Source organism: Bubalus kerabau, chromosome 3 (assembly GCF_029407905.1).
Source record: "Bubalus kerabau isolate K-KA32 ecotype Philippines breed swamp buffalo chromosome 3, PCC_UOA_SB_1v2, whole genome shotgun sequence".
Classification (NCBI taxonomy): Eukaryota; Metazoa; Chordata; class Mammalia; order Artiodactyla; family Bovidae; genus Bubalus; species Bubalus kerabau.
Genome location: NC_073626.1, coordinates 43,211,581 through 43,237,513, shown reverse-complemented (window position 1 = coordinate 43,237,513; position 25,933 = coordinate 43,211,581). Strand labels below are relative to the sequence as shown.

The following is a 25,933-nucleotide window of genomic DNA, read 5'->3' as shown; positions in this document are numbered from 1 at the left end:
AGTCCTGTTTCCTCGTAGGTGGCCATGCTTTATAGGAAAAGAGGAATTTTCTTTCCCTCTGTGGCAAGTTAGTTTTCAGAGAACAGGAGTCATTATAGAAAACTTATTTTTTTAGTTCAGAGAATAATATAGATTCATACTCAGTAACTGTTGATTAATTTTTTTTTTTATGAATTAAAATCAGTAAAAGTATGTGTAAAGGTCTAGGATTTTATTTCACCCTGTTTAGATGCTAATAGCCCACTGCGGTTCGTGGTTGCTGGCAGAGCACAAGACTCCTGGGTCAGAGAGAAAGGACTTTATTAGTCATGGCCCTGCAAGCAGTATAAAGATGGGTTTGCGCTGGTTCCCCTTGTGCCCCGCAGGTCCCAGGGAGTGGTATGAGCGGGCCCAGATGGATGCCTGTGCATGTGCTACGGCAGTGGGACCCTGAGTTTGGGGAATCCATTGCTTTCGTAGTACATAGTAAGCAAGCCCGTTCTTCGTACTGGAGAGGAACACTGCATCATCCCTCAAAGCTGCTCTTTCTAACACAGCCCTGAGAAGTGGCTTGGGTAAGGAGTGGTCAGGGTGATGTGTTTTGTGTTTTTCTTACCCAACAAGACATATAGGAATGTGAGAGACCCATGGAGGAGTAGCTCTCCCAACAGAACATATATACAGTAGGTCACCGATAGAAATCTTAGGTAGATTTATTGTAAAATATTTGTCATACAGAAAGGTATAAAGAGTAATATAATGAAGAGCCATGCAGTTACCTCCCAACTTGAGAAATAAGCGTTGACCATACAGGTGGCACTTCTGTGGACCCTCCCCATGTCCCACAGGCAAGCACTTTCCAGAATTTGTTGTTGTCATGCCAGTGCATTTCTATGTGTCTCTTAATATTATACCGTACTGTATGTTCTTAAACTTCTAATTTTTTTTTTTTAACTATCATTTAAAAAACTGTTACAGAGCCCTTTTACCTATGTTAGTCACCGTAGAAGAAAAGTGTAGAGATAAAACTCTTGCCAGTCATGATTTTAGGGTTCAAAGGAAACCAAAAACACTGAAACACAGCTTAGTAAAACGGAAAGGATATGTGTGGGAAAAAGAGTTGGTAAACAGCATATAACTCTATAAATTCAAGTATTAGCATCTGATATGTGCAAGGGCTAAGTATAGTTACAGATGGAGGGAGAAGTGGAATTCATTATTGGCGAGAAAAGAGCGACTGTGAGAGGCAACAGCAGTGAGAACTTACACCGGTGAGGTTCATCAGACAGGTTGTCATACAGGAGCTGGGGTTGTGCTGTGAGGACCTGGCCTGAAGCCGATCCAGCCAACAGATGAGAGAAGGGAGCTGGGAGTAGTCAGTCAGCAGGGCAGTTGGCTGCAAGGTGTGTAGGAACGCCGGCATTCTGTCAGGTGACCACGTGACCTCACCGGGCTTAACACTTAGTAATTGCACAGCAGTGGTTACATACGGGAAAATTAGAGAACGCCCAAGACCCTCTCTGATGGTGACCTAAATGTGTGTTACAGATTCCAGGGATGTAGAAGGTAGGAGTTTAACGTGAAGTTTAAACATTGAAGCAGTTAAGGAAAGAAAGTCTCAGTGAGAAGTCAGAGTTGAGTCTTTAACATGAAGTTTAACATTGAAGCAGTTAAGGAAAGAAGGTCTCAGTGAGAAGTCAGAGTTGAGTCTTCAATGACAAATCATGATGAAGGTGCTCCAGGAAGAGGGGTGAGTGGCAAGAGCAAAGGCGCAAGGGCTGGAGACAGCATGTGTGGGGAAATTAACAGGACGGCACTGGTCAGGCTCTCTGGCCCAGGCTCTCTCCCCTCTCACCCCCTCTCACCCCACACTCTCACCTCTCTCACCCCAGGCTCTCACCCCCTCTCACCCCTCTCACCACGGGCTCTTGCCCCCTCACCGCACGCTCTCACCCCTCTCACCCTAGGCTTACACCCCCCTCACCCCCTCTCACCCCAGGCTCTCACCCCCTCTCACCCCTCTCACCCCAGGCTCTCACCCCCTCTCACCCCTCTCACCCCAGGCTCTCACCCCCTCTCACCCCAGGCTCTCACCCCCTCTCACCCCTCTCACCCCAGGCTCTCACCCCCTCTCACCCCTCTCACCCCAGGCTCTCACCCCCTCTCACCCCTCTCACCCCAGGCTCTCACCCCCTCTCACCCCTCTCACCCCAGGCTCTCACCCCCTCTCACCCCTCTCACCCCAGGCTCTCACCCCCTCTCACCCCTCTCACCCCAGGCTCTCACCCCCTCTCACCCCTCTCACCCCAGGCTCTCGCCCCCTCACTACATGCTCTCACCCCTCTCACCCCATGTGCTGTCAACAGTGACTCCACAGGGCTGTGTAACAGCTGAGGTCACTTACGGTGCTGCATGCATGTCACGAGGTACTCGCTTGGTCACGGGCTACTTGATGCAGTAGCCTGTATGAGCCTCGCCGTGAAAGCCCTGGCTGCAGCTGCATTGGTTCTACATTGGAGCGACATCATAGTTACGTTATATGAAGTTATGTTATGGCTACGTTATGGTTATGTTATGGCTGCTGCTACTGCTGCTGCGTCAGCCAGGAGAGAGGCTGCGTCATGGCTGCCATGCCAGTCAGGAGAGGATAAACGTGTCTGCAGTTCCTACAGCTCCTTGAGTCTTCTTCCAGCCTCTTAGCTTGTGCCTGGCTTGCCCTGGGTTCAGCGAACAGTGTGAACAGCAAGACAATTGGCATCAGGAACAGGATTGGCAATACAGTTGGTGTCGTTGGCAGGATGTGAAGGGATTCAGTGTGAGACAGTGAGAGGACAGGCCTGTGTGAATTGTTTATGTCCAGCCCCTTGATGTGTAGTTTCCCATGGCCTGGATTCTGCTGATTGCACACTTAGGGTACAGTTCAGCAGTTTTCCTTTGTATTTCCTGCAAATGAGCAACAGGACCCAGTAGTGTGATGACATTCAGGTTCAGTCCCTTTGGCAAGGCCCTAAGTGGTTGTGTTCTTTTTCCACATCAGTAAAGGTATATGTAAGGATCTGGGGTTTTGCTTTACCCTACTTAACAAGCCAGTAATTAATCTGTTACTGTTTTCTATCCTGACCTCACAGAATTCCCTCTTTTGTTGTTTTAAATAGTGTTTAAAAATATAATGGCTTGCTTTCTGATACCTCCTGGTCTGTTACCCTCCCAACTCACCACCCCCCTGTCCAACTTTTATTTGGACTATCTGTTTTTTTCATTTCTGTCTTGCTCAGTTTGGATTCCTCTCCCAAAAGTTTTTCTCAGTGTGGGCCCATCTTAGAAAGGAGCCTTGGTGAATTCCATGAGTTTATAGGGTTAGATTGCTTTGGCTTATTTGGACCTTTTGCCCAAAACCCCTCCAGCTTCCGTTGCTTTTCTCAAATTGGCCCACATTGCTCTTCATGGATTACTTGGTCATCTTGGGGTCCTTCTGTTCTCTGATTTCTCTGATGTCCTGTTGTTTTCCTCTTTGATGATCTGCACAACTGCTTATAGCACTCATGTCTTGTGGCTGTTAATGTTTTTTCCCCTCCTGCTTGTATATGGGGGTTTATGAGGATGCTTTACCTTATAGTTTTGTTTGGGCTTCCTTGGTGGCTCAGTTGGTAAAGAATGCCTGCAATCCTGGAGGCCCAAGTTTGATCCCTGGGTTAGGAAGATCCCCTGGAGAAGGAAATGGCAACCCCCTCCAGTATTCTAGCCTGGGAAGTTCTATGAACAGAGGAGCCTGGCAGGCTGCAGTCCATGGGGTTGCAAGAAGAGTCAGACACAACTTATCAACTAAACCATGAGCTGTTAAGTTGCTATCTGGTTGTTCTGGTTTTATATGGGAATTATATCAAAGGCTATATTGCTGATGCTATAACAGTTGCTCCAGAATTGTTATCGTAGGTTCTTGAGTAGAAAGACGATGCGATTGTGACAGAATATGTCTCACCTAACATCTTACGCTGTTTGGAGATAGTGTGGTTGTTAGTCCACATTTGTTCTTTAACTTTCTCATTTCTCCATATTGAGACGTGTTATTTGGTTATAATGCTCATTTGCAGATTTCCATGGAAATAATATCTGCTTACCATCACTCTTTTCAGGTTCACTAAAAATCTTTCCCCGGACAAAATCAATTTGAGCACCCTGAAAGGGGAGGGTCAGCTGACCAACCTGGAGCTGGATGAAGAGGTTCTACAGAATGTGCTGGAGCTCCCCACCTGGCTAGCCATCACTCGGGTCTACTGCAACAGGGCCTCGATCCGGGTGAGAATGTGGTCAGAGGGCTGCTGCTCTCTTTGGCCAGGAGGCCTGCCCTTGTGAGGGCTGCCTCCCATAGCCCTGAGTCTTTGCTTTCCTCTTTCAGATCCAGTGGACAAAGTTGAAGACACACCCAATTTGCTTGGTAATGGCCTTTCTTGATTGCAAGTAATCAAATGGGGGAGGTGGGGGTAAGGTTTTAAAGGAGCTGAGAGAAGATGGGGAGGAGTTTGATAGGCTGCCCCTTCTGGGAGTGTGGGTGCTTGCATCTGGCTTGTGAGCTCCTCCGTGAGATGGGGTGGCTGTTGTCTGGGTTTTTTCTAGAACTGCTGTGCAGTAGAGCAAGTAGCTCTGAGACACAAGTCTTGAGTTGGTTTTGCTTTGAATTTTGTTTTTTTATAACAAGTTTTGCTGTCCAGCTTCTATCTTTACATTTCCTTTGGATTCCTGTTGGAGGAATTATTAGAAATTTATTCACATTGACTGTTGGGTGATTCTCAGCTAAAAGCCCTTCAGGAACTGATATATATATATATCTCAAGGACTGGAATCCCCAGGAATAGTAATATCTCTGTAACTTGGACTTACGTTTTCATTTTCTGCTGTGAGCTAATCCCATGCTTGTCATGGAGTTCTGCTGTTAATAGAAATGGAAGCGGGAAGATGAGGCCTCTCTTTGTATCTTGGTTTGTTTGTTCATTCATTTGACTAACATTTATTGTTGGTCCACCGTGGACACAGCACTCAACTGGGTGCTGAAGCCCAGAGACAGATAAGACAGTCTGTGCTGTGTGGGGCTTCGTGCAGATGCTTAGGTCTCCATGGCTTTTATTTCAGTGTCTGGATAAGGTAGAGGTGGAGATGAAGACCTGTGAGGAGCCTCGGCCGCCCAATGGACAGTCTCCCATTGCCCTCGCTTCAGGACAGAGGTTAGTGCTTTGGGTCCTATTATTTCCAATGTATCAATGGGTCCAGATCACTTTTTAATTAAAAATTAGAAACTTTTCATGATGCAAATTTTCAGACATACACTAAATAGTGTAATGAGAGAATAATGTAATGAGCCCCCATCTACCCAAGATCTAACTTTCACAATTATCAACAATTTACTGTTCTTTTTCTACCTTTCTTCTGCCACTTTGTGAGTTGTGTGCGTGTGTATGTACACGCTGTAATACTTGAAAGCAAATCCCAGATACCATATGATTCCATTTGTAAATACTTCTGTATTATGTGTCATTAACGAAGATTGAGAAGAAAGAAAAAGACTCCACAATACTATTATCACAATTAATAGAATTCATAGGGATTCCTTAATATCATCTAACACTTATTTCATATTTAATTTTCCTGATTTGTCTCTAAAATATTTTTTTTGACAGTTCAGTTTGGCTGCAAAGAACTCCACACTTTATATTTGGGGATATTGCCTTTTAAAACTCTTTAAGGGTTCCCTGGTGGTCTGGTGGTTAAGAATCTACCTGCCGATGCAGTGGACACAGGTTTGACCCCTGGTCCAGGAAGATCGCACACGACACGGGGCAGCTTAGCCTGTGCACCATCACTGCTGAAGCCCATGAGCCTGGAGCTTGCTGTGCAGTAATAGAAGCTACAGCATGAGAAGCCTGTGCACGGCAACTGGAGGGCAGCTCCTGCTCACTGCAGCCAGGGCAAGTCCACGCGCAGCAGCAGAGGCCCAGCACAGCCAAAAAAACCAAATAAATAGCGTTGTTTTTTTTTAAAAAAGAAAAACTTTAAAAAATAAGGCTCTCTAATTTTAAACAGTCCCCAATCCCACACTTTTTTATAGGTAATTTATTCTTTGTAGAAACTGGATTATTTCTTCTAAAGAATTTCCCATATTTTGTATTTTGGCTGACTGGATCCTCAAGGTATTATTTAAGGTGTTTTGTTTAATTTGATAGTTAAAGACTAGATTTGATTCATTTGTTCGTTTTCTTGGTAAGAATACTTCATGAATAGTAATAATAGGAGGCACATAATATCCCTTTGGTTAAGATTATCCAGTGGATTCAGATGATGTTGGCCTGACTTGTCAGTTGTGATAAGTTCCTCATCTCTCACCTCGTGGTTTAGGAACCACTGATGATAGTTGTCTGTAGATCTATTATTTCAGTGTAAGATGGAAAATAGAGATTTTATAGCTCTTTTTTCCTTTTGCATTTATTAGTTGTGATTTTCTGTAGAGAAAGCTTTACAGAGAACTTTCTTTCACTAACTATTAATATTTGATTACTTTGAAAAACAGTGTGTACAGGAATGTCAGGATAAATACCGAATTCTTTACCTTTATTTAACAAATTTAAGATTTATAAATTGACACCCTAATAATCTCTGAAGAGATTTCTTTTGGGTGGGGAAAAGTGAAGGCAGTTTATCATTTCAAATCCACGTATTTTTTACATCATTATTAAGATGTAATTGAGGGAGAATAGACTGTACATATATAAAATCTGCAATTTGGTAAGTTGGGTGTGTGTATATGTCCATGCAGCCATCAGCACAGTCAAGATAATAACCTATCCATCCCCTCAAGCCTATTGTTGATCTCCCTGCCCTTTCCCCTTCCATCCCCAGGCAGTGACTTTCTGTCAGGATGGATCGGTTTGCATTTTCTATGTTTTCTAAGTGAAATCGTGAAGTATGTACTAGTTTTTAATGGCTTCTTTTGTTCAGCATAATTATTTTGAGATTCATCCATGCTGTTGAGTTTGTCGATAGTTCATTCCTTTTATTTATTCTATTTAGTTTATTTATTTAGTATTTATGGCCGTGCTGGGTCTTTATTGCTGTGCTCTGTGGCATGTGGGATCTTCCCGGATCAGGGATCAAACTCTTGTCTCCTGCACTGGCAGGCAGATTCCTTACCACTGAGCCACCAGGGAAGCCCAGTTCATTCTTTTGATTATTGAGTAATATTCCATGTGTAAGTAGATCACAACTTGTTATCTACTCACTTGTTAATGTTCATTTTATTTCCAGTTTTTGGCTATTGCAAGTAATGCTACTGTAAAAATTCATATACAAGTTACTGTGAGGTCATGTGCTTTTATCTCTCTTGGCTAGGAATGGAATAGTTGGATGGAATGGTAGGTGAGGATTTAACTTTTTAACAAACTGTTGAACATTTCCTGGTTGATTTACTATTTTACATTCATTGTTCATTTTTTATGCTTTTACATTCTTTATGTCCGACGTTGATGTGTTCTTATAAGATGTATTTGTTGTGTAGTGTGGAGTACACGATTCCATTGCAGTCATTATTCTTTCTGATGTTCAGTTGTCCCCATCTTTGGCCAGTGAGAGCCTTTCAATATCACCTGTGTCCTTTAGACAAGATCCCAGTAATCTTTCTGTTTTTATACAGAACAAATCAGGCTTCTCTTACTCTCTTCTTTTTTATCCTTACCTCATACCTGGAATCAGACATTTCTCCAAGAAACCTGATTCTTTTTAGTGAGAAATGTTATGAATATTTAGTTAGAGACAATAGTCTGGGAAGAATTGTATTCATTGGGTCGTCACTGCTTTAAAGCCTTTTCAGTTCTAGGGAAGAAGTATTTTTTAAGAAAGATAAAAATAATTCATGATAATATCTTGAATTTCTCAAATTGAAAAAAAGGATTTTGAGTAACTTTTTAGATTTACAATTTGCATTTTTAAAATTAATTTATTTTTAAGTGAAACAAAGATGAATATTTTTAATGACAAAGAAGATAGACATCATAAACCATTAGACACCTAACAACAAAGAAACAAAGCAAAAATCAGAAGAAATATAAGGGAAAGAAAAAATACATAATCATAGTGAGACATGTTAACCTTTTTCTGAGAATATTTTATCAAGTGCATAAAAAATAAGAATAGGAGCATCTTGAATGATGTCATTAATAATTTAAATATAATAGATTTCTATTTATATTAATTTATATTATTTTTATATCACATACAAATATATTTAAAATTTTATATCTCATATTTCATTATTAGATGTCCATAGGACATTTAGAAAAGCTGGCAAAAAGATAAACGTTGCTAAATTTCAAAAAGTAGAATTCCTTTTTTGGTGTGTGATTCGGTTACACATATACACGTATATTATTTTGGAAATTATTTTCCATTATAGATTATCACAAGATATTGACTATAGTTCCCTGTGCTACCTTTGTTCCTTGTTGCATATCTATTTTTTTAGATGAGAAAAATAACATTCTATTCATACTAAGTCAAACAAGTGGAATCAAAATGTCTTAAATTTTTTAGTTAGGCAAACATTTACAAGTTTTCTAAAATATATATGTTATACATATTATATATATAAAGGTATATAAGAACTTTTCTACTATGCTTGATAAAGGCTTGAGAAAGAATATAAAAAAAATAAAAGGAGAGATGAAGAAATTGGAAAACAAGCTAAATGAAATGGGACCACTGAATATGAAATAGAAAAGTGAAACAAACTAGGTAAAAGTAAAAGTTCCTCATATAGTCCAGTTGTTTTTAAACGTGGCTGCTCATTAGAAACATATCTGGAACTCTGGTGAAAAAAAAAGCAATACCTGGACATTGTATTTTTCAAAAAATTCCAAGATAATTCTGGTATGCGTATGAATTTTAAAAAGTATTCCAGGATCTTCTATTAAATGATAGTTTTGGTGATATAGAATTCTATTATTTTCTGTTGACCGATCACGATACAATGGTATTGTGAGTAATCACAGTAGTGAAAGATGTTTATCAATATTCATAATCAATAGCCAGACAAAAAATAAAAGACAATTACAATTGCAAGCCATAATGGCAACATTATTAACCTAACAATATAAAATAACTACATACAATTTGGGGGGTCAAGCAGAGTGATGTGGTAAGTGAAAATGCATACACCCACCTGTTTTCATCTGCTCAGCTCGTCTATGTCTTTTGATTAGGGCATTTAATCCATTTACATTTAAGGTAATTATCCGTATATATGATCCTTTTACCATTTCCTTAATTGTTTTGGGTTTATTTTCTCTTGTTTCCTGCCTAGAGAAGTTCCTTTAGCATTTGTTGTAAAGCTGGTTTGGTGGTGCTAAATTCTCTTAACTTTTGCTTGTCTGGAAGGCTTTTGATTTCTCCATCAAAGCTAAAGGAGATTCTTGCTTCATAAAGTATTCTTGGTTTAAGTTCTTCCCTTTCATCACTTTTAATATATCATGCCATTCTTTTGCTTGTAGAGTTTCTGTTCAGAATATAGCCTGATGGGAGTTCCCTTCCTTTTCCCTTGTTGCTTTTAATATTTTTTAGGGCTTCCCTGGTGGCTCAGATGTAAAGAATCCGCCTGCAATGTGGGAGACCAGGGTTCGATCCCTGGGTTGGGAAGATTCCCTTGGAGGACGACATGGCAACCCACTCCAGTATTCTTGCCTGGAGAATCCCCTTGGTCAGAGGAGCCTCACGGGCTACAGTCCATGGGGTAGCAAAGAGTTGCACACGACTGAGCAACTAAGCACAGCTCTGTCTTTAATTTTTGTAAGTTTGATTATTATGTGTCTCAGTGTGTTCCTTCTTGGGTTTACCCTGCCTGAGTCTGTCTGTGCTTCCTGGACTTGGTTGACTGTTTCCTTTCTCATGTTAGGGAAGTTTTCAGGTATTATCTCTTCAAATATTTTCTCAGGTCCTTTCTCTTTTCTCCTTCTGGGACCCCTACAATGCAAATGTTAGTGTGTTTATTGTTGTCGCAGAGGTCTCTTAGGCTGTCTTCATTTCTTTTAATTCTTTTTTCTATATTCTGTTCTGTAGCAGTGATTTTCACCATTCTGTCCCCCAGGTCATTTATCCGTTCTTGAAAGTGAAAGTTAAAATCACCCAGTCTGTGTCCAACTCTTTGCGACCCCATGGACTTTACAGTCAATAGAATTCTCCAGGCCAGAATACTAGAGTGGGTAGCCTCTCCCGTCTCCAGGGCATCTTCCTAACTCAGGGATTGAACCCAGGTCTCCCGCATTGCAGGCAGATTCTTTACCAGCTGAGCCATAAGGGAAGCTCAAGAACACTCGAGTGGGTAGCCTATCCCTTCTCCAGCAGATCTTCCCGACCCAGGAATCGAACCGGGATCTCCTGCATTGAAGGTGGATTCTTTACCAGCTGAGCTATCAGGGAAGCCCTATCCATTCTTCTGTCCCAGTTATTCTGCTATGGATTCCTTCTAGTATATTATTCATCTCTGTTTGTTTGTTCTTTAGTTCTGAGTCTTTGGTAAACATTTTTTGCATCTTCTCAATCTTTGCCTCCATTCTTTTTCTGAGATCTTGAATGATCTTCACTATCATTTTTCTGAATTCTTTTTCTGGAAGGTTGCCTATCTTCACTTCTTGCAGTTGTTTTTCTAGGGTTTTATCTTGTCCCTTCATTTGGGACATAACTTTCTGCTTTTTCATGGTGGTTAAGTTTCTGTAATGTGGTTTTTGTTTTAGTCTCTGTGGGACTGTGGTTCTTCTTGCTTCTATCTGGCTTCTGATGGAGGAGGCTAAGAGGCTTGTGTAAGCTTCCTCGGGGGAGGGATTGGTGGTGGAGAAACTGGGTCTTGCTCTGGTGAGCAGGGCCTTGCTCAGTAAAGCTTTAATCCAATTATCTGCTGGTGGGTGGGATTATGCTCCCTCCCTAGTATTTTTTTGGCCTAAGGCGACCCAACCCTCTAGGTCTATGGTTGGGTGCTGGCAACCTCCAAGAGGGTATACCCCAAGAAGGACCTTCCAGGCTAGGTGCGCCCATCCCTGTGGTGAGCCATTCCTGACCCACACCTCCTCCACAGGAGACCCTCCAACACTAGCTCCTTTCCTCTGAGTCTTGGTATGCGGAAAATTTTGTTTGTGCCCTCCAAGACTGGAGTCTCATGTTTCCCCCAGTCTTGTGGAAGTCTTGTAATCCAATCCTGCTGGCCTTCAAGGTCAGATTCCCTGGGGAATCTGGGAATTGGCAGTCCCTTTGGCTGGGAATTGGCTGGGAAGCCCAACCTGGGGTTCACAGCAGTGGGAGAGCTTCTTTGGTGTTATTGTTCTCCAGTTTGTGGGTCATCCACCCAGAGGGTATGGGATTTGGTTTCATCATGATTGTGCCCCTCCTACCATCTCGCTGTGGCTTCTTGTCTTTGAATGTGGGGTATCTTTTTTGATAATTTCCAGTGTCCTGTTGATAGTTACTCAACAGCTGGTTGTGATTTGGGTGCCCTCACAAGAGGAGATGAGCACATATCCTTCTACTCTCCCATCTTGAACCAGAAATATTTGCATTTTTGTTCATATGCTAAATTTTGGTTCCTAACAACATTTTATAATAAATAATTCACTTTTTAATAGTTTAAAAAATAACAAAGACTAATATAACTACCAGTAAGACTACTGAATGCAGTAGCTTTTTGTGTGTGTGTATATGTGTTTTTTGTTTTTGGCCACACTGCACGGCTTATGGGATCTCAGTTCCCCAACCAGGGATTGAACTCAGGCCTTCGGCATTAAGAATGCAGAATCCTAACCACTGGATCACCAGGGAATTCCCATGTATTTGCTTTAACCTTATGATATATTCCATTAGAGACATATAGTCAAAATATTGTGTTTTAAAATTACTTGAGGGACTTCCCTGGTGGTGCTTCCAGTGCAGGGGGTGTGGGTGTGAGCCCTGGTGGGGGAGCTAAGATCCCTCATGCCTCACAGCCAAAAAACCAAAACATAAAACAGGAGCAATATTGTAACAAATTCAATAAAGACTTAAAAAATGATCCACATTAAAAAAAGTCTTAAAAAAATAAATAAAATTACTTGAGATCATTCTTTGTATGGTTGGGTACCAACTTGACATACAGAGGAATTCATTTTTTTAGGACAGATTTTTTAGAGCAGTTTTAGATGTAAATAGTAGTACTAAGAGGAAGGAGCAGAGATTTCCCGAATACCCCCTACTCTCAACACAGGCGGAGCCTCCCCCATTATGGACCTCCACCACCCAGAGTGGCATATTTATTATGATAGATGAACTTACACTGACACATCATAATCACACAAAGTTCATACTTCACCTTGAGGTTCACCCTTGGTGGGACATTCTGTAGGTTTGGACACATGTATAGTGACATGCATGCACTGTTACAGTATCATACAGTGTATTTTCACTGCCCTAAAAATCCTCTGTGCTCCGCTTAGTCATCCTTCTCCCTGCTCCAACCCCTGGCAACCACTGGTCTTTTGACTATTCCATAGTTTTTCCTTTTCCATGATGTTTCCATCTCTTTAGATTGCCTTCTTTCACTTAATAATATGTATTTAAGTTTCCTCCATGTCTTTTTATGACTCTGTGGCTCATTTCTTCTTAGTGCTGAAAAATATTTCATTGTCTGGATGTACCAGTTTATCCATTTAATAGTTACAGCATCTTGGTTGTTTGTTTCCAAATTTTGGCAATTATGAATAAAGCTGCTATAAATGTCCATGTGTGGACTTTAACTTTTAAATTCCTTTGAGTGTATATAAAGGAGCATGATTGCTGGATCATATGGTAAGAGTATGTTCAGTTTTGGAAGAAACCGCAGAACTGTCTTCCCAAAGTGACTTACCATTTTACATTATTACTAGCAGCGAATGAGAGTTCCTGCTGTTCCGTGTCCTTGTCAGCATTTGGATTAGTAATTAATGAAAGTCGCTCAGTTGTGTCTGACTCTTTGCGACCCCATCGACAGTAGCTTGCTAGGCTTCTCTGTCCATGGAATTCTCCGCATTTAGTGTTGTCAGCAATTTGGATTTTGGTCATTCTAATAGGTGTGTAGTGGAATCTCACTGTTGTTCTCATTTCCATTTCCCTAATAACATATGATGGAGAGCTTATAAGACATATGCTTGTTTGCCATCTGTATGTCTTTCATAAGGTATCTATGAAGGTCTTTGGCCCATGTTTTAATTGGGTTGTCTTTTTATTGTTGACTTTTAACAGTTCTTTGTATATTTCAGATAACAGTCTTTTATCAGATGTTTCTTTTTGTAGATATATTCTAGTCTATGAGTGGTCTTATTCTCTTGACATTGTCTTTCACAGAGCAGATTTTGAAACTTTAATGAAGTCCAGTGTAGCTGTTAATTTCTTTCATGAATTGTGCCTTTGGTGTTGTATCTAAAATGTAATTGCTATACCCAGTATCATCTAGGTTTTCTCTTATGCTAACTTCTAAGAGTTTTATATCAGTTTGTTTTAAATTGGTAAAATGTTTTTAATTTAGTTTTTAAACTATGTAAAATTACACAGTTTCAAAGTTAAAACTATAAAACAAGGTATGTTATATGTACGTATGTTGTCCCTACTCCATTTTTTACACAAAATGTAACATACCATAAACACTTTCCACATTGCCTTTTTCTTTTAAAAGTACATCCTGGAGATCACTTCATAGATGTATATAAGGAGATGCTTCTTATTCCTTTTTGTACCCGCAAAATACTCAGTATATTTTATAGAGGTGTCATAGTTTATGTAGCAAGTTCTCTATTAATTAGTTCAGTTCAGTCACTCAGTCGTGTCTGACTCTTTGCGATCCCATGGACTGAAGCACGCCAGGCCTCCCTGTCCATCACCAACTCCTGGAGTTTACTCAAATTCATGTCCATTGAGTTTGTAATGCCATCCAACAATCTCATTCTCTATCATCCTCTTCTCCTGTCTTCAGTCTTTCCCCAAATCGGGTCTTTCTCAGTGAGTCAGTTCTTTGTACCAGGTGGCCAAAGTATTGGAGTTTTAGCTTCAACATCAGTCCTTCCAATGAACACTCAGAACTGATCTCCTTTAGGATGGACTGGTTGGATCTCCTTGCAGTCCAAGGAACTCTCAAGAATCTTCTCCAACACCACAGTTCAAAAGCATCAATTCTTTGGCGTTCAGCTTTCTTTATAGTCCAACTCTCACATTCATACATGACTATTGGAAAAACCATAGCCTTGACTAGACAGACCTTTGTTGGCAAAGTAATGTCTCTGCTTTTTAATATGCTGTCTAGGTTGGTCATAACTTTCCTTCCAAGGAGTAAGCATCTTTTAATTTTATGGCTGCAGTCACCATCTGCAGTGATTTTGGAGTCCCCAAAACTAAAATCAGCCACTGTTTCCACTGTTTCCCTATATTTGCCATGTGGTGATGGGACCGGATGCCATGATCTATGTTTTCTGAATGTTGAGCTTTAAGCCAACTTTTTCACTCTCCTCTTTCACTTTCATCAAGAGGCTCTTTAGTTCTTCTTCACTTTCTGCCATAAGGGTGGTGTCATCTGCATATCTGAGGTTATTGATACTTCTCCCAGCAATCTTGATTCCAGCTTGTGCTTCATCCAGTCGAGCGTTTCTCATGATGTACTATGCATATAAGTTAGATAAGCAGGGTGACAATATACAGCCTTGACGTTCTCCTTTTCCTATTTGGAACCAGTCTGTTGTTCCATGTCCAGTTCTAACTGTTGCTTCCTGACCTGCATACAGGTTTCTCAAGAGGCAGGTCAGGTGGTCTGGTATTCCCATCTCTTTCAGAATTTTGGACAGTTTGTGGTGATCCACACAGTCAAAGGCTTTGGCATAGTCAATAAAGCAGAAATAGATGTTTTTCTGGAACTCTCTTCCTTTTTCCATGATCCAGCGCATGTTGGCAATTTGATCTCTGGTTCCTCTGCCTTTTCTATAACCAGCTTGAACATCTGGAAGTTCACGGTTCACGTATTGCTGAAGCCTGGCTTGGAGAATTTTGAGCATTACTTTACTAGCATGTGAGATGAGTGCAATTGTGCGGTAGTTTGAGCCTTCTTTGGCATTGCCTTTCTTTGGGATTGGAATGAAATCTGACCTTTTCCAGTCCTGTGGTCACTGCTGAGTTTTCCAAATTTGCTGGCATATCGAGTGCAGCACTTTCACAGCATCATCTTTCAGGATTTGGAGTAGCTCAACTGGAATTCCATCACCTCCACTAGCTTTGTTTGTAGTGATGCTTCCTAAGGACCACTTGACTTCACAATCCAGGATGTCTGGCTCTAGGGGAATGATCACACCATCATGATTATCTGTGCCATTAAGATCTTTTTTATACAGTTCTTCTGTGTATTCTTGCCACCTCTCCTTGATATCTTCTGCTTCTGTTAGGTCCATACTGTTTCTGTCTTTTATTGAGCCCATCTTTGCATGAAATGTTCCTTGGTATCTCTAATTTTCTTGAAGAGATCTCTGGTATTTCCAATTCTCTTGTTTTCCTCTATTTCTTTGCATTGATCACTGAAGAAGGCTTTCTTATCTCTCCTTGCTATTCTTTGGAATTCTGCATTCAAGTGGATATATCTTTCCTTTTCTCCTTTGCTTTTTGCTTCTCTCCTTTTCACAGCTATTTGAAAGGCCTCCTGAGACAGCCATTTTGCTTTTTTGCATTTCTTTTTTTTTGGTGATTGTCTTGATCCCTGTCTCCTGTACAGTGTCATGAACCTCCATCCATAGTTCATCAGGCACTCTGTCTATCAGATCTAGCTCCTTAAATCTATTTCTCACTTCCACTGTATAATCACAAGGGATTTGATTTAGGTCATACCTGAATGGTCTAGTGGTTTTCCCTACTTTCTTCAATTTCAGTCTGAATTTGGCAATAAGGAGTTTGTGATCTGAGCCACAGTCAGCTTCCGGTCTTGTTTTTGCTAACTGTATAGAGCTTCTCCATCTTTGGCTGCAAAGAATATAATCAGTCTGATTTCAGTGTTGGCCATCTGGTGATGTCCATGTATAGATTCTTCTCTCGTGTTGTTGGAAGAGGGAGTTTGCTATGACCAGTGCATTCTCTTGGCAAAACTCTGTTAGCCTTTGCCCTGCTTCATTCTGTACTCCAAGGCCAAATTTGCGTGTTACTCCAGGTGTTTCTTGACTGCCTACTTTTGCATTCCAGTCCCCTATAATGAAAAGGACATCTTTTTTGGGTGTTAGTTCTAGAAGGTCTTGTGGGTCTTCATAGAACCATTTAACTTCAGCTTCTTCAGTGTTCCTGGTTGGGGCATAGACTTGGATTACCGTGATATTGAATGGTTTGCCTTGAAAATGAACAGAGATCATTCTGTTGTTTTTGAGATTGCATCCAAGTACTGCATTTCAAACTCTTTTGTTGACTATGATGACTACTCCATTTCGTCTAAGGGGTTCTTGCCCACAGTAGTAGATATAATGGTCATCTGAGTTAAATTCACCCATTCCAGTCCATTTTAGTTCACTGATTCCTAAAATGTCAATGTTTACTCTTGCCATCTCCTGTTTGACCACTTCCAATTTGCCTTGATTCATAGACCTAACATTCCAGGTTCCTATGCAGTATTGCTCTTTACAGCATCAGACCTTCCTTCTATCACCAGTCATGTCCACAGCTGAGTGTTGTTTTTGCTTTGGCTCCGTCTCTTCATTCTTTCTGGAGTTATTTCTCCACTGATCTCCAGTAGCATATTGGACACCCACTGACCTGGGGAGTTCATCTTTCAGTGTTCTATGTTTTTGCCTTTTCATACTGTTTTAAGCCTTAGGCAACCATAAATGTACTTTCTGTATTTATTCTGATCATTTTGTATAGATGGAATAGTACATTATGTGGTCATTTGAGATTGGTGTCTTTCTCTTAACATGATGTTTTCAAGGTTCAGCTATGTTGTAGCATATATGAGTACTTTATTCCTTTTATGGCTGAACAACATTCTATTGTATGGATATACCACATTTTACTTATCCATTCATCAGTTGGTAGACATTTGATTTGTTTCCACTCTTTTTGCTAGCATATTTTAGAATATACTCCTGGGAGAGGGACTGCTAGGTCAAAGGGAAAATGCATTTGATAGACATTGCTAAGTTTCCCTTTGTAAGGATTTTATAGTTTTGTGTTACTGCCAGCAATGTTTTGAGTTCTTGTTTTCTGGAAAACTTTGTTGTTATTGTTCAGTCACTTAGTCATGTCTGACTCTTTTTGACCCCATGGACCGCAGCACGCCAGGCTTTCCTGTCCTTCACTATCTCCTGGAGTTTGCTCAAACTCATGTCCATTGAGTTGGTGATGCCATCCAACCATCTCATCCTCTGTCATCCCCTTCTCCTCCTGTCCTCAATCTTTCCCAGCATCAGGGTCTTTTCCAGTGAGTTGGCTCTTCCCATCATGTGGCCAAAGTTTTGGAGCTTCAGCTTCAGCATCATTCCTTTCAATGAATATTCAAGGTTGATTTCCTTTAGGATTGATTGGTTTGATCTCCTTGAAAGGTCCAGGAACCTTGCCAATGGACAGTATTGTCAAACTTGAGGATTTTTGCCTAATCTAAAGATGACACATGGTATTTCTGTGTGGTTTCTTGGTCAAGTATATTGAGGTACATGGACAGGGAAGCCTGGTGTGCTGCAGACCAAGAATTGGACACGACTGAGCGACTGAACTGAACTGATTGAGGTACATAAATCATAAATGTTCAGCTTAGTGATTCTTTACAGTTAACACATCAAAAGTAGACCACTTCCAGAATCCCAAAAGCCTCCTGTGTCCTTCCTAGTCATACCCACCTCAAGGATAACTTTATCCCCATTTTTAATACCATACGTTAAGTTCAGTTCAGTTGCTCAGTCGTGTCCGACTCCTTGCGACCCCATGAATTGCAGCACGCCAGGCCTCCCTGTCTATCACCAACTCCCGGAGTTCACCCAAACTCATGTGCATCGAGTCGGTGATGCCATCCAGCCATCTCATCCTCTCTCGTCCCCTTCTCCTCCTGCCCCCAATCCTTCTCAGCATCAGGGTCTTTTCCAATGAGTCAACTCTTCACATGAGGTGGCCAGAGTATTGGAGTTTCAGCTTTAGCATCAGTCCTTCCAATGAACACCCAGGACTGGTCTCCTTTAGAATGGACTGGTTAGATCTCCTTGCAGTCCAAGGGACTCTCAAGAGTCTTCTCCAACACCACAGTTCAAAAGGATCAATTCTTCGGCACTCAGCTTTCTTCACAGTCCAACTCTCACATCTATACATGACCACTGGAAAAGACATAGCCTTGACTAGATGGACCTTTGTTGGCAAATTAATGTCTCTGCTTTTGAATATGCTATCTAGGTTGGTCATAACTTTCCTTCCAAGAGTAAGCATCTTTTAATTTCATGGCTGCAATCACTATCTGCAGTGATTTTTGGAGCCCAGAAAAATAAAGTCTGACACTGTTTCCACTGTTTCCCCATCTGTTTCCCATGAAGTGATGGGACCAGATGCCATGATCTTAGTTTTCTGAATGTTGAGCTTTAAGCCAACTTTTTTGCCATCCTCTTTCACTTTCTTCAAGAGGCTTTTTAGTTCCTCTTCACTTTCTGCCATGAGGGTGGTGTCATCTGCATATCTGAGGTTATTAATATTTCTCCCGGAAATCTTGATTCCAGCTTGTGCATCTTCCAGCCCGGCGTTTCTCATGATGTGAACTGCATATAAATTAAATAAGCAAGATGACAATATACAGCCTTGACGTTGTCCTTTTCCTATTTGGAACCAGTCTGTTGTTCCGTGTCCAGTTCTAACTGTTGCTTCCTGACCTGCGTACAGGTTTCTCAAGAGGCAGGTCAGGTGGTCTGGTATTCCCATCTCTTTCAGAATTTTGGACAGTTTGTGGTGATCCACACAGTCAAAGGCTTTGGCATAGTCAATAAAGCAGAAATAGATGTTTTTCTGGAACTCTCTTGCTTTTTCAGTGATCCAGTGGATGTTAACAATTTGATCTCTGGTTCCTCTGCCTTTTCTAAAACCAGCTCGAAATCTGGAAGTTCACTCATTAGTTTCTCTATTTTTAAATTTATATAAATGTAATAATATAATACATTGTCATTTGTATCTACATACTTTTAGCTCAGCATGATGTTTTTAAAAGTCATCCATGTGGTTACATGTAGTTATTTTTCATTAATCCTCATTACTATATGATATTCCATTACATGCCACAATTATCTATTCTGTTGTAGATGGACATTTCATTTGTTTCTACTTTCTGGCTATTTAGCATACTGTTGCTACATAGGACTGTCCTTTTTCATGAGTGTGGTAGTTAATACATGACTTTATGCATTTGTCAAAACCTTGTGTGTGTATCCTGCAAAGAATTATCTTTTCTATATGTAAGTTAAAATTTTAATTTTTAGCTAAAGAAAAAAGAATAGTAATGCTATCAACATTCTTATGCATGCTTCTTGGTGAACATATGTACACATTTCTAATTTGTATGTATCTACAGTAAGTTGACTCATTGGAAAAGACTCTGATGCTGGGAGGGATTGGGGGCAGGAGGAGAAGGGGACGACAGAGGATGAGATGGCTGGATGGCATCACTGATTCGATGGACGTGAGTCTGAGTGAACTCTGGGAGTTGGTGATGGACAGGGAGGCCTGACGTGCTGCGATTCATGGGGTCGCAAAGAGTCGGACACGACTGAGCGACTGAACTGAACTGAACTGACAGTAGAGTTGCAGGGTCGTAGGCTGTGCATATGTTCAGTTTTAGTTCATACTGCTGAAGTTTTCCAAAGCACTTACACCAGTTTCACCCCAGCAGTACATAAGCGTTCCATCTGTTAGCACTTAGTATTGTCTCTCTTTTTATTCTAACCACCTAATAGTTGTGTCAAATTTTATTTTTAGTTTGCATTTTTGATGAGTTATTAGACTTTCAAATATCCTCTTTCATAAAGCATTGATGTTTTCTCCCATTTATTTTGGGGGTTATTTATATTTTTCTCTTTAATTTGTAGAAGTTCTTTTTATATTCTGGAAACAAGTCCTTGGTTACATACATGTATTACACATATCTTCTCCTACTGTGTAGGTTTCTTATCACTCCTAATGTTATTTTTTTATTGATCAGACATTATTAATTCCACTGTGGTCCTATATATCTTTATTTCCCTTTATGGTTAGTGCTTTTTGTGTTTTATTTAAGGAATCTTTTCCTATCTCAAGGCATGAAGATATCCTCCTATGTTTTCTTCTAGCTTTATTATTTGACCTTTCACATTTAGATCTACAGTCAATCTTGAAACTGGTTTTTTGTTCATTTGATGCAAGATGAAGTTCAACATTATTTTTTCTTTTTACGGGTAGCCTCAAACTGACCACGCACTGTTATTGAATTTTCCCTACTTCACTGTCATTTTTGTCCTGAATCAAATGACTCTCAGTGGAGTTTTGATATATGAGTGAGGTGGAACACCTTTTTATCTTTAATATCTATTTGCATTTATTTTTCTGTGAACTGTCCCTACTTTGTCCCATTTTTATTGGGCTATTGGTCTTTTTCTTTTCAGTTTTGTGAAACTCTTTCTACATTAGAGATGTTAGCCCTTTGTGATACAAATTGCAGAGAGATATGTGTGTGTGTGTGTGTGTATTCAGTTTATAATTCCCAGACATTTTTATCTGTTATAATGAAAACTGTGTCCCCGGCATGTCAAGAATGTCTGTGTTTTCCATGTCTAGAAGGACTTTAAGGATGGCCTTCATTTCTCCACCTGCTGTTTTGGCCTCTGTGATGTACAGCGGTGCTCCTTGGGGTGGGTTTGACAGGCAGAGGTGGGTCTGTTCTTGACTCGATTTCACAGGGTTAAACCTCACGCTCACCTAGCTGTACGTCTTTCCTCTTTCACCGCTTTCTCAGAGCATGTTCTGTCTTTGAAGACATTATTGAAACCGACTGTTTCCTTTCTGTAGTGATAATATCTCTCCTCAAAGACAATAGTCAAATATTTATTCAGGTAGTTTGTGGACTTGGAAAATATTTTTTTCAACTTATTCGTTCTAACCAGAAGGAGATTGTTTCCAGGTCAACTCTTTCTTTTATTCCATTCTTAAAAAAGAAAAAGCTCATCAGAAAGAGTACTGCATCATCATAAACATTTTAGAAATTTAAAAAATATAAAGCAGAAGTGGGAGGAGAGAACTTTGAAAAAAGCATCCACAGTTCTAGCATCTAAAGACAGGCATTATTAAAAGTCTTATCTTAAGTCTTCCATTATAAAGAGTATGTAGAGGGAATTCCCTGTTGTCCAGTGGTTAGGACTCAGCATTTTAACTGCCTGGGCCTGGGTTAAAACCCCCTGTTAGGAAACTAGGATCCTGCAAGGCATGGGACAACCAGAAAAGGAAAAAGGTATGCTAATGCCAAAATCTCACATGATCCTGAATATTGATCTGCCTTGTTTGTCCTAGTGAGTATGGCTTTGCCGAGAAGGTGGTAGAGGGGATGTTCATCATCGTCAACTCCATCACCATCAAGATTCACTCCAAGGCCTTCCACGCTTCTTTTGAATTGTGGCAGCTCCAGGGCTATAGTGTCAACCCCAATTGGCAGCAGAGTGACCTCCGCTTCACCCGCATCACTGACCCACACCGAGGAGAGGTGACAGCCCTGCCATTGCAAGGGGGGAGAATGGGAGGGTTCAAAGGATTCTTTAAAAAAAAATTATTTTAATTGGGGAATAATTGTTCTACAATATTGTGTTGGTTTCTGCCATGCATCAACGTGAATCAGCCTTAGGTATACACATGTCCCCTCCTTTTACCTCCCTCCCACCTTCCACTCCATCCCACCCTTCTAGCTCCCTGTGTCATATAGCAAATTCCCAATGACTGTATTCCTGTCTCGGGTCAAAGGCTTCCCCATTCTTGGGAACCCAAGAATCCCTTCTGTCTCATGTTACTTTTCCTCAGTTAAGAATTTGTGATCCACTGCCTTCTGTGAGTAGGATCCCAGCTAAGAATGGTGGGGGTCTCTGCCTCGCTAGTCTTTTCCCCTTGGACTTCCTGCCTCTTGATTAATTTCATCTACAATGTTAAGGGATTTTACTTTTTTTCCTTCTAGGTTTTAACATTTAAGGAAATAACTTGGCAAACACTTCGAATTGAGGCAGATGCTACAGACAATGGTGATCAGGACCCAGTCAGCACTCCGTTGAGGCTGATTACCAACCAAGGCAGGATCCAGATAGCCCTCAAGAGAAGAGTGAGTGTGTTCTCTGTCCTCACAAAAACGTCCATCTTTTGTTCTCCCAGACAGTGCTGGAGTTGGTGTTTCCTCCTTTTTGTGTGTTATTGGCCCCTGAAATGACATTTGAAAGGGGAGGACCTTCAGTTCAGTGTTGCACAGAATCTACTATTGAGGGAACATGTCTATTTCCATCATTTTAATTTTGGAAATAGCAATTTGTACCTGTATATGGGGACATAGGCAGTTGATTATCACTGCTTTTTGTTAATCACAGAAAACTTTTGTAGTTTGGTAAGAAATTAACTCTCCAAAGTACTTGATATTTTCTTGTATTGAGGATTGAAAAACCATCTCTGAAATTGGTTGGGCAGTACTCACTTTAAGGAGTTGGGATGGTACCAGATGTGGAAGCCTGTGTTCTCTGTGACCCCTCCAGACCAAAGATTGCAATGTGATAGCCTCCAAGCTGATGTTCCTGTTGGATGACCTGCTCTGGGTGCTAACGGACTCGCAGCTCAAGGCTATGATGAAATATGCAGAGTCACTGAGTGAGGCCATGGAGAAGGCCGCCCAGCAGAGAAAGACCCTGGCCCCTGAACCTGTACAGGTTAGAGGTGAAATAGAGACGCTTGGTGGTGGTGGGGAGATGGCAGGCCAGACCTAATTCACACCAGCATAGGTGGAGCCTGGATTTTGTTCCGCTTATTTGGGAGAATGTGTCATTCACTTCTGTGTGTGCATAGGCTCTGCCTGTGCCTTTATCCAGTATTCTGTTCATTTGGTGCCTCTAGTGTGTTAGGTGTACAGTGCTGGCCACTGGAAAGCCTCTTGTTCCTGACCCTGGAGCTCTTGCTGTCTTAAAATATGGACCATAAACAAGTTATTACAATATGATGTGACAAGTGCTGTAATAGAGGTAAACAGTGTGCCAGACACAAAGCAGAGGGATCCTGGGCTGAGAGAGGGCGCTTAGGGAAGACTTCCTGGAGGAGGTGTTTTAGCATCAGTCAGGTAAGTTCTGGGTGGGAGGGAAGCTTAGAAAGCAGTTCAAATGTCAGAACAGGACTCTGACAGTTACTAGATTAATTATAATTTGGCTTCTTTGGATTCTTTGGGTTGTGTAGACAGGACAGACCTGTGTGAGCTACCAGGTGTACCGTTATGAGGGGCATCACTGTACCTTAGGAAAGACTTAATGGGCTAGAAGTAAAAAGATGTGTGTTTATTTATATGAATGTAATACCACATATAATTGTTATCATTATCACATAGAAAAGCAAATGAAGTTCCACCATATAAAGAAACAAGTGTAAAATTCTTCAAGGCTATAAAAGTGAAAACTTAGGAGATATTACTATTCAGTGTATAATAAAGTATATATGGTTAAAAAGAATGATTATGAGAGGGAAGGGACATCTTATCAAATTGTGATTTTCTTCAGGCTGAACTAAAGCTTAAAGAAGGCCAGCAAGGAAGCTGTCCGGGTCTGGACTTCTTGCTTTTCTCTGTCACACATAGATCACCCCACCTGCCCCCAGCGCCCAACAGTCCTGGGCCCAGGCGTTTGGTGGCAGCCAGGGCAGCAGCAGCAGCAGCCGCCTCGGCCAGTACTTTGAGAAATTTGACGTGAAAGAGTCCTCCTACCATCTGCTCATCTCGCGCCTGGACCTGCACGTCGTGTGTGATGACAGCCAGTCCCGAGAGCCAGGTATCCTGCAAGGCTGACCTGGGTGGGCGGTCCATCACTGCCTGCAGCTCTGGGGGATGGAAGGCTCTTTCAAGACTCTGTTGGGGTATTTTGTTGGCTTCCCATATCACAGCCCTCCTCAGGTCTCAGCGCTCCTTGGGCAGCTCTCTGTTACTGCTTGTCAGCCTTTAGGGTCCAACAGAACCACCTGTGAGACAGTAAAATACAGGGGCTGGGCCTCTTCCCAGACCTCACCGAATCAGAATCCTCAGAGATAGAGCCCAAGCAGTGTATCCTTTTTTTTCCCTCCCTAGTGGGCATTGCTGACCACTGTTATAAGCTTTCCAGAGGGTAAATTCAACTATTGGAAACCTCAGAATTTTCAGATCTTTGAGTCAGTTTATATATAAATGTGTTCTTCCCAAGCAGAGAGGTTACAGTGTGTTCTTGTCATACTTTTTCATTCATTAGAGCAATTGTTATTAAACACACATACACATTTATTCAGAATGAAAAGTAATTGACTCATTGCTTTCCTTTATAAGTCTTAGGAAAATCCCTTCACCTTTCTGAGTTTCTTCATTTGTGAACTTGAATTAAATCATTTCTTAATCACAGGTTGTTATCAGGCTCAAATGAGTTAATATACTGAACTTGGAGGGCCTTAATCATAGGCCAGTGTTTGGATTATTAGTTCTCTGCTGCTGGTTCCGTCAGTTCTCCTTGCTCCCCCTCGGCTCCCCTTTGCTGCCAGCTCTGGGTTTAGATGCCGTCGTGTGGTAGCTTGTTCTCTGGCTGCCTTATCATCTTTGGAGGTTGTGTTTACCTCTTCATGAGACTTAGGCTCACCTTCCTTGGAGGAATCTACCTTTTATTCCTGGGTCACCAAGCTGCATTGCCGCTTGCTCTGCTCTGCCTTGGTGTTGAAAGGACTTAGCCTCTCTGCACTCCCACGATGAAAGAGCTGAAGGAGCACTGACAGGGTAAAGATGGCTTCTGCCACTCACTGGTTTGCTACCCACTCATTTTGAAGGTTCTTTGCTAAACCAATTATTATTTTGTTCGGTTATTTCTTCCAAGTGTTACTATGAAGACTTTGGAGTTTTGTTTTGTTATGATTCCTTTCAGAAATCTTTATTAAAAATACATTTGGAGAGTTTCATCCTCTTGCTAGATGAGGGTGTAGAGCCCTGTCTTCTTCCTGTAGCAGGGTTCTGTAATCCACACTAAGATGTGAATGGCTAGCCCTCCCTGAATCCCCCATTTATTTATGAAGCTGAATTAATCTACTCGGTGGATTTTAGGGACATTTTCGATGAGACGGAGGGAGAACGCCCAGCCAACCATACCCAGGCGTGGCATATGACTGTGTGAAAGGCCAAGGAACACGAGGAGTTCTTGTGACTTTGATTCTTCCCCTTGGATTTGGGAAGAAAGGAGAAGGAAGAACCGGGTTATAGGAAGGGCTCTAAGATTGTCTGGAGTTGTCCTGGTCAGTATGGCAGCCACTAGCCACTAATGGGCACTTGAAATATGGGCTGATCCAAATTGAGTGAAATTTTGTTTTGCTGTGCCATACAGCATGTGGCATCTTAGTTCTCCAACCAGGGATCAAACCCATGCCCCCTGCGTTGGAAACATGGAGTCTTAACCACTGGACCACCAGGGAAGTCCTGCTGATCCAAACCCCACAAGTGTAACATACATGTGGGATTTCAAAGATATAGTACAAAAAAAGACGCAGAATACCTTGATAATTATTTTCATATTGATTGCATGTTAAGTAATAATATTTGGAGTATGTTGGTTTAAAGTGTAATAATAAAATTATTTTTACTTTTTGAAAGAAAACCTTTTTAATGTAGCTACTAGAAAATTTTTAATTATGTGGCTTATGTTACATTTCTATTGGATAACATTGCTCTAAGAGCTCCAGG

At 41.1% G+C, this 25,933-nt stretch overlaps 1 protein-coding gene across 2 annotated transcripts in view; it reads left to right on the top strand.

Annotated features, from left to right (window-relative positions):
- Nucleotides 1-25,933, top strand: part of BLTP3A (bridge-like lipid transfer protein family member 3A) — a 73,220-nt gene that overhangs the window by 17,320 nt on the left and 29,967 nt on the right. For both annotated transcript variants that reach the window (XM_055571649.1, XM_055571650.1), the window contains exons 2-8: nt 4,113-4,275; nt 4,376-4,414; nt 5,107-5,198; nt 21,532-21,721; nt 22,184-22,324; nt 22,746-22,916; nt 23,828-24,017. In XM_055571649.1, the coding sequence (XP_055427624.1) occupies nt 4,113-4,275; nt 4,376-4,414; nt 5,107-5,198; nt 21,532-21,721; nt 22,184-22,324; nt 22,746-22,916; nt 23,828-24,017 (986 nt within the window). The remainder of the gene's footprint in view (nt 1-4,112; nt 4,276-4,375; nt 4,415-5,106; nt 5,199-21,531; nt 21,722-22,183; nt 22,325-22,745; nt 22,917-23,827; nt 24,018-25,933) is intronic.